The 7,270-nt window shown below is 60.6% G+C and overlaps 2 protein-coding genes across 9 annotated transcripts in view; one reads left to right on the forward strand and one right to left on the reverse strand.

The window, feature by feature from the left end:
- The window catches only part of EME2 (essential meiotic structure-specific endonuclease subunit 2), a 3,113-nt gene extending 2,343 nt beyond the window's left edge, over window positions 1-770 (forward strand). The window contains 4 exon segments of the mRNA XM_024759602.1: window positions 16-131; window positions 326-389; window positions 391-516; window positions 603-770. Of these exon segments, the coding sequence (XP_024615370.1) occupies window positions 16-131; window positions 326-389; window positions 391-516; window positions 603-770 (474 nt within the window).
- Window positions 771-1,584: 814 nt separating this feature from the next.
- The window catches only part of SPSB3 (splA/ryanodine receptor domain and SOCS box containing 3), a 5,967-nt gene continuing 281 nt past the window's right edge, over window positions 1,585-7,270 (reverse strand). Inside the window, exons 1-7 of one of the 8 annotated variants that reach the window (XM_024759731.1) lie at window positions 7,206-7,254; window positions 6,064-6,201; window positions 3,041-3,159; window positions 2,772-2,959; window positions 2,590-2,692; window positions 2,387-2,512; window positions 1,629-2,158 (exon numbers count right to left, since the gene is read on the reverse strand). In XM_024759731.1, coding sequence (XP_024615499.1) covers window positions 1,824-2,158; window positions 2,387-2,512; window positions 2,590-2,692; window positions 2,772-2,959; window positions 3,041-3,159; window positions 6,064-6,128 — 936 coding nt within the window. In that variant the 5' untranslated portion in view covers window positions 6,129-6,201; window positions 7,206-7,254 and the 3' untranslated portion in view covers window positions 1,629-1,823. The other 7 variants (XM_024759730.1, XM_024759728.1, XM_024759729.1 and 4 more) reach the window with 7 other exon arrangements.

Raw genomic sequence — 7,270 nt, forward strand, 5'->3', positions numbered from 1 at the left:
TCATCTCCTTCTCAGGCCCTGGTGCTTCTGCAGCTCTGGGCAAACGTGGATGTGCTGTTGGTGGCCTCCTGGCAGGAGCTGAGTCAGCATGTGTGTGCCTTCACCAAGGCCCTCACCCAGCGTCCCTTCAAGTGTGTGACCCTCACCCTGCTGGGGGCTGCAGCGGGAGGGATGGGAGTGCCGGGCGGGGTGGCAGTGCTGGGTGGGGTGGCGCCTCTCTGGCCTCTAGAGCAGAGGGGGCTGCGGGTTTTGTTGAGCTGGGGGCGGGGCGTTCAGTAGAGGTGATGAAGAATCTAGGCACTTCCCTGCATCCTCCCCTTCCCAGGCAGTCCCGGGAGTCTGGGGCCTTTTCCTTCTGCACCACTGCGTGCTGGGCAGCAGCCGAGAAGAGTGGCAAGAGATGGCACCGGCCTGCAGGGGGCCTGGTGGCAGCAGATCAGGCAGTTCAACTGTGTCAGCCCGGCTGTGGCCAATGCTGTTGTTGCTGCCTTCCCTTCCCCCTGTCTTCTGCAACAGGTGGGCCCCCGCCCCCCAACCAGACTCCCAGATATGGAGGCCAGGTCCCCCGAGGCCTGCCCCGCCCATCCCCATGCCCACCCTAGGTGTGTGTGGCCTGTGGCATGGAGCAGGGGCGCCTAGCCCTCCTGGCTGACCTCCCTGTGAGGATGGGCAAGGGTGTGCGGCCCCATAGGTTGGGACCTGACCTCTCCCGCTGCATCTGCCTCTTCCTGACGACCATCCCTGACCTCCCGCTGGACCTGGGCTCCTGACCACGCCTGTGGTACCCGACGGGCCCTTCTCCCACCTACAGGCAGGACTGAATGCAGCCCGCCCAGGGAACAGACTAGAAACCACGAGCGGTGGTGTGCGGGAGCAAGACACCCAGTATGACCTGCATCGGGGCTCTCAGGCAGGTCTGACCCCAAGATGGGGGCGCAGGAGGGGCAGCAGAGAAAGTTCTTGCGTAACTGGGATGGGCAGAAGAGGAAATTCTTTCTCTCCAGGAGATGCCAAGCCAGCTGGAAGGTCTGGAGAAGATGTGGGCAGGGCTCATATGCCCTGGGCCCTGTACACACTGGCAGAGGGGCTGCTAGCCAGCTACGACAGGCAGGAAGGACTGGGCAGCCTCAGGGCCCCACAGGGCAAATGCCGGTCACCTGGAGGCTGCGGGGGAGGCAGGCCCCTTCAGAAAGGAGAAGTATTAAGACAAGGTCTTGAGGGAGAAAAAAAACCAGGCTGTGACTCCTCAAGGGTGTTGTGACCCCCCACCCCACAACAGGAGAAAAGCTGTGGACACCTGTGAGCCCTAGGCCTCAGTCCGACCCCTTTCGTTTCATAGGTATGTAAGCATCAGACATAAACTCTAAGTTTATTACGGTCGTTTTCAGCCTCAGACGAGAGGAACAGCAGCTGACAACATGCAAAGCAAGTTAAGAAAAACCCAAGGCCGGTGGCGACAGCAGGAAGAGCCGACCTCTCACGAAGCCGTCCTCCTCACAGGCAGCAGACCAGCCTCCCAGGCCTGCAGCCTGAGTCCAGACATGCTGGGGCAGCAGCTCCCCAGAGACTCTGAGAAGGAAAGTGGCTGCTCCCACACCCGGCACAGGAAGCAGACAGACTAGGAAGTCCGGGTCTCTGGATCACAGGGATAACGGCCCTGGAGCCCCTGTAGCAAGGCCTCTCCCAGCCTCGGGTGGCAGGGGGGCAGCCGAGACAAACCTTGGTTCAGTCCTCCCTCTCCTGTTGCCCTGGGGGTGGTCCAAAGGGAGAAACAGAGAAAACGCCATCCCAGCTGTAGAAGGCAGTTTTCACTGGGAAACAAGCTAGGTCCTTCGGCAGCGCTTCCTCTGGCAGCGCCGGGTCTCAGGGCTGCTGGGATTGGCCATGGGCGAGGGTGTGGGGGGCTTGCGGTGGCCACAGCTCATGCTCAGGACCCAGCCCAGCTTGTGGTGCAGCACCTGCTTGAGGCCGGGCGGCAGAGGCAGGCCCTCGAGCGTGTCCCCAGAGTCAGGCCGCAGCTGGCGCAGGCGGTAGCAGCACAGGTATTGCAGGGAGGTGATGCTGGCACAGGAGCGGATCACCTTCATGCTGCTCTTGGCTGCCGTGGAGCACACCATTGGGTAGAACCTCTTGTTCTGCAGCTTGGTGGCTGCCACTCCTGGGGGTGGGGAGGTGGCACAGCCTGAACCCTAAGCTCAGGCTCTCCTAAGGGGACGAAGGATGCTGGGATTTCCACCTACCCCCTGGCCTTGCCCGGTTCTGGGGACCCTGAGACCTCAGGGATGCAAGGATGGCCTTGCAAGGATGGCCTTTCAGGGCCCTCAACCTCACCAGGAGCTCAGTGGCAGCTACGCTTTGCGGGCACATGTCAGAGTCACCTCCTCACCTATGCACTTCCTGTTCTTAAAAAAGGTCAGCGTCCCATGCCAGGTGTCCAGGTGCACGCCAATGATGGAGCCCTGGCCGAACCGGGAGGAGAAGCTCATCTTGTCGCCCTTGTGGTGGAGGAGGCCTGGGGGCAGCAGGGTCGGGGTGAGCCCTGCAGCCTCGGGGCCCCCCAGCCCTGCCCACCCTGGGGGCCCCACGCACCCGTGTAGGAGAGGCCCCAGCTGTCCTCGTCCCGGCCGAGCAGGCTGCAGAACGTGTGGTGGTACTTGTCCAGGTCCACGTCCGATGTCCCGATGCCCACCATCTGGAAACGGCAGAACTGGCAGAGGGGGCTGGGGACCAAGGTGCCCGGCACCCCTCCCCCAACCCTGCCGGCCACTTACCATGTCAGTGCCATAGACGGGTGAGGTCATCTTGATCTCCCAGAAGTGCTGGCCCTCCCCCAGCTCCTTGGTACCCCGGATGGCCGCTGTGCCACAGCTGTACTCCATGTGGAAGTTGACCTTCCGGTTGTCACAGCTCAGCAGGGTGGCCGAGGACTTATTCAGGTCATCCCAGACCCAGTCAAAATCTGTGAGAGAAGAGGCCCAGGCTCGCCAGGCTCCCACCCAGCCCAGAGGTCCGCCCACCCGCCGCAGGCCCCCACACTCACACTCGTCCTCCTCCCCGCAGCGGCAGTCCCTGCCCCGGTGGGCGGCGTGCAGACTGCCGCAGAAGGCCTCGCTCTGACTGTCACAGTCGCAGAAGGACTCCCCAGTCACAGGCACGGCGCTGGGGATGGATGACGGCAGAGATGCATACTCGGGTTCGGAATCTGAGTCGCTGTGCTGAGGGGAAAGGGCCAGCTGTTCCCGCCTCCTGCCCTCTGCCGGCCCAACCGACCCCTTCCCCCACCTGCCCTGCCACCCACCCCAGGCCCATGGGTGAACGGCCGGACGCCCCAAGGAAGGGATCTGGGGCTTTGGCCTCAAAGGGCCTCCTCAGGTCTCAAGGGCTTAGCCAGCCAGGCACAGTGACCCTGGACACCCCTTCTGGCTCAGGAGCTGCAAGGGGGCCTCCTTGCCAAAGGCCTACCACGCCAGTGGCTTCCTGGGAGTGGAGCAGAGGGCCCTGGAGGCCTAGCCACTAATAAGCCCCAAGACAGGCCTGCATGCTTAGCCATCGTCGTTGTCCAGAGAACATCTAGACTGTGATAAACGGGAGCATGACAGCAAAGTCCGTTGCTGACCTAATGAAGGCACCTGGTCTCCCCGTGGCAGCAGCTGGGCTCCAGGGGGGCCGATGGCCGTGGCAGGGCCTGTGTACCTGTCTCAGGCCGTGGCCCCCTTGTCCGTGCAAGGGTGGGCTCTCAACCCCCATCACAGGACCCTGACGAGCAAGCCCCATGGTCTCAGGCTGCGTCAGGAAAACATTCAGTTGGGCCTTGGCCCTCTGCGTGTGGCTCTCAGTCTTCACAGAATGGACTCCAAGCCTTGAGGGCCTGATCTTGGCCCAGGGGCCAGACGCTAAAGCTGAGCTGGTCTGGTTCCGGGGACCAGCTGACCCACAGACCCTCCTGGAGGCCAGTTAGGGTGCCTCTGTACACCTTGTTCCTGTTCTGGAGCCACGTGGGCCCCTCAAGACACCTACCCAGGCTCTGACATCTGGCCGACCAGTGAGGGCCTGGAGTCTCAGGCCCCAGGGGTGCAGGCAGCCTCTGCATGCCTGCTCTCTGAGCCCTCCCAGCTTCACCTGGGGTCCTGGTGGGGCTCTGGCCTCCACCCTCACTCTCTTGGCCTCTGGGTGCTGCTCTGGGCCCCCCGGAAATGCCCTCTGCACAGTGGTCTGGGTGACCTGTTCAGACCTGGGAATCCTGCTGCCCTGAGAACAAAGCCCACAGACTTACTCTCATCAGAGAATATAAGACACCCTCCTTGCCCAGCCTCCTCCTCTGCCCTGTCCACCCCTGTCCCCATGGGGCAGGAGTGAGGGTCTGTTTGTCCCTGGATGGCTTTTGGATACCACTTCAAAGAGGCTCTTTCAGCCTCTCATGCTGCGTCCTCTTCCTTCTCCTTTTCCTTTCTTGTAGGCTTCCCTGACGCTCTCCTGGGTCCTGCTCACCTGCCTCCTCCCACTGGAACTGAGTTCCTTTGTTATTACACTCAGCCCCAAGTGCCACACAGGAGCTCTGGGAACCGATGGCAGAGACAGCTCAGGGAGCGAGGAGGCTGAGCCCCAGTTGGAGACAGACGCCAGCAAGGACAGTGGCAGCAGGCCCAAAGCACCCCACTCACCGGGAAGAGCGATCCCCCACAAGCCAAGGCAGGCCCACTGCTGCCAGAGGAGACAATCCCTTCCCACTGAGGAGCCAGGGGCACAGACCTGAGCACTGCTGGCCCCAGGGGTCATACTGCTTGGCACCCAGCACACAAACGCCTGTGCATTGGGCAGACCCGGCCCCACCGCAAGCTATAAGGAGAGCTTAGAGCAGCGGAGACAGGGACATGTGTGTTCGGCCTTCAAAGGTGCTGGGGTGACATGCTCTCTCCATCCACACGTGCACACAAGTACTCCGGGCCCATTAGGTGACCGGATGAGCCACAGGTGTGTATCAGACACCACACCCCCAGCCCCTGGACGCCTCCCACATCCCACAGCAATGAGCCAGAGAGGCAGAGACAGACAGGAGAAAAGACTGCTCCAGGCCAAATGGTCAGTGGAAGCTGGAGGCGGGACAGGAATGCAGGCCGAGGCCTCTCGCTGGCCCAGGCAGGGAGCTAAGGGAGGCCCCAGGAAGGGGACCCAGGATGTCGCCTCCAATTCTGCCCCAAGCCCTGGTGCTTCCACGGGACTCAGCTGCCCTCACTGAGGGCTGGGGAGGATAGGCACCTGTCCCCACCCAGACACCTGGCTGAGCCAGGGCACCCAGGCAGGGTGGCTGTGACAGAGCAGAACCAAGTCACCCGAAGATTACCCTGAAAACAACAGAGGTGACTCAGGGCAAAGCCAAAGCCCAGCTCTGGTCTGAGAGGTTCAGGAAACTGACTTGTGAAGCCCTCCCCACATGCCCCCCACGGCAGGCACAGAGGCCACACAGCCCCACCACCCCACCCCTGTGGCGAGAGTCAGCGTGGTGAGGCTCTGGTTGCAAACCCCTCAGGTCCATCAGGAACCTCCACTGCAGACAGACAGCTGAGCCGCCCTCCTCACGGTCTCTGTATTCCTGGGCCTTGCAGAGCTCAGGGTCCTGAGCACAGGAAGGCTCAGGAATGTTGGTCTTTAAAGATCAAAATTCTTTTTTTAGATGCATATACACAAACGTTGAGTACAGACTTCAACAGGCAGAGAAAACGTCCAGAAGGTTGCACACAGAGGTAACAACAGCTACCCTTGAAAAGCGGTTGGGTAAATGGAATGGATAAGTTTTCATTAAATGAACTGACCAAAGTACCCACTGACACCCTCTTCAAAGAAAAAAGTCTACAGAGAAACGTATATGTCTTGAGGTCCTGCTACCCAGGGCCACGTGTGTCCTTAACCAATGTGAAGAGCCTAGGGGAGCAGAAGCAGAGTGCACGCGGGGGACGGCCCGACAAGGCTGGCCCTGTTTTCTGCCCTCAGAGGCATCTTTCTCTTTCAGTCTCAGTTCAAGCAGTATTTAGTCCAGCCATGCCCACCTCACCCACTGGAACCTACCTGCCCATCAGAGTCGTAGCCCCAGTTGGTGGACCCTGCCAGAGCCACAGCCCGGGCATCCGCATCTCGGCGAGCTGCACTCAGGACAAAATGCCAAGCTCTGCTGCTCCGTGGGCGCCTGGCCATGGTGGGCAGGATCTGGAAGAAAGCACAAGGTCTGAGCAAAGAAAGACATATGACACACCGGTAGGTCCCCCAGCACCCCCTGCACTTGGCCCCCCAGGCTGTGTCAGCCCACCCAGGGTCCGGAACTCTCTTCACAAGCTCATACCTCACTCCAGTGTCCGAGTACCTTGATGAAACCCAGGTAGAGAGCGTGGAATGCCATCCTGACATCCATGACTCTCAAATGCCTAGCTCAGCCCCTCTCCGAGCTCGGCCTCAGGATTGCAAGTGTCCCTCCTGCACATCCCTCAAGCATCTCAAACATTGCCTGCCCCTCCTCCATTCTCCATTTTGACAAACGGCATCTCTAGCCTCCGAGTTCCTCATGCCAGACACAAAGCAGTCATCCCCAACACTTCTTTCCTCCCTCCCACCACGGCCTCACAGCCCTCCGCGCCCCACACCGTCTCCAAAACATGTCCTGAATCCCTCTCCACCCCTGCTGCCACCTTGCCTGCCCCACCCGCACACAACTCGTCTTCGCTCTGGCTCCTCCCACTTCACTCACTACAACCGAGCTTTTTTTGAAATACAAATCTTAAAATTTTAAATTAACGAGTTTTTAACTCCTCAGGGTTTGCCACTGTTCTTAGAATAAAGTACAATATCCTACAAAGCCTACAAGTTCCGGCCCTGTTCGGCTGGTAGCTCTTTCCAGCCCTTTGCCCACAACGCTTTCCCCTCCCCTCTTTGGCTCTCAACTTCCATGCCCGACTTACAGTAATAAGTCGCCCTCTGTGATCGTCTACTTCCCGGCTCTGCCCTGGTTTGAAATCCCCAGAAGGGCCCTGCCACGACCCCGAGGGGCGGCAGTGAATTAGCGCAGACAGAGCTTTTGAGGGATAGGAGCCCGTCCGCAGACCAGGGTTGGTTACTGAAACTGGCCAGAGTGGGCCCGGCCTAATCCTCGCCCGCCACCGCCGCAGCAACAGTAAGCGCCAGGCCGTGCACGCGCAATGCACGACCCCGAGACTGACCCCGCTGCAGTACGGGTTGCTTCCCCATCAGGCATCTCACTGTCTCACGATCGGTGGGGTTGCGG

The sequence above is a fragment of the Neophocaena asiaeorientalis genome, unplaced genomic scaffold (genome assembly GCF_003031525.2).
Source record: "Neophocaena asiaeorientalis asiaeorientalis breed wild unplaced genomic scaffold, Neophocaena_asiaeorientalis_V1.1 scaffold254, whole genome shotgun sequence".
NCBI classification, from domain to species: Eukaryota; Metazoa; Chordata; class Mammalia; order Artiodactyla; family Phocoenidae; genus Neophocaena; species Neophocaena asiaeorientalis.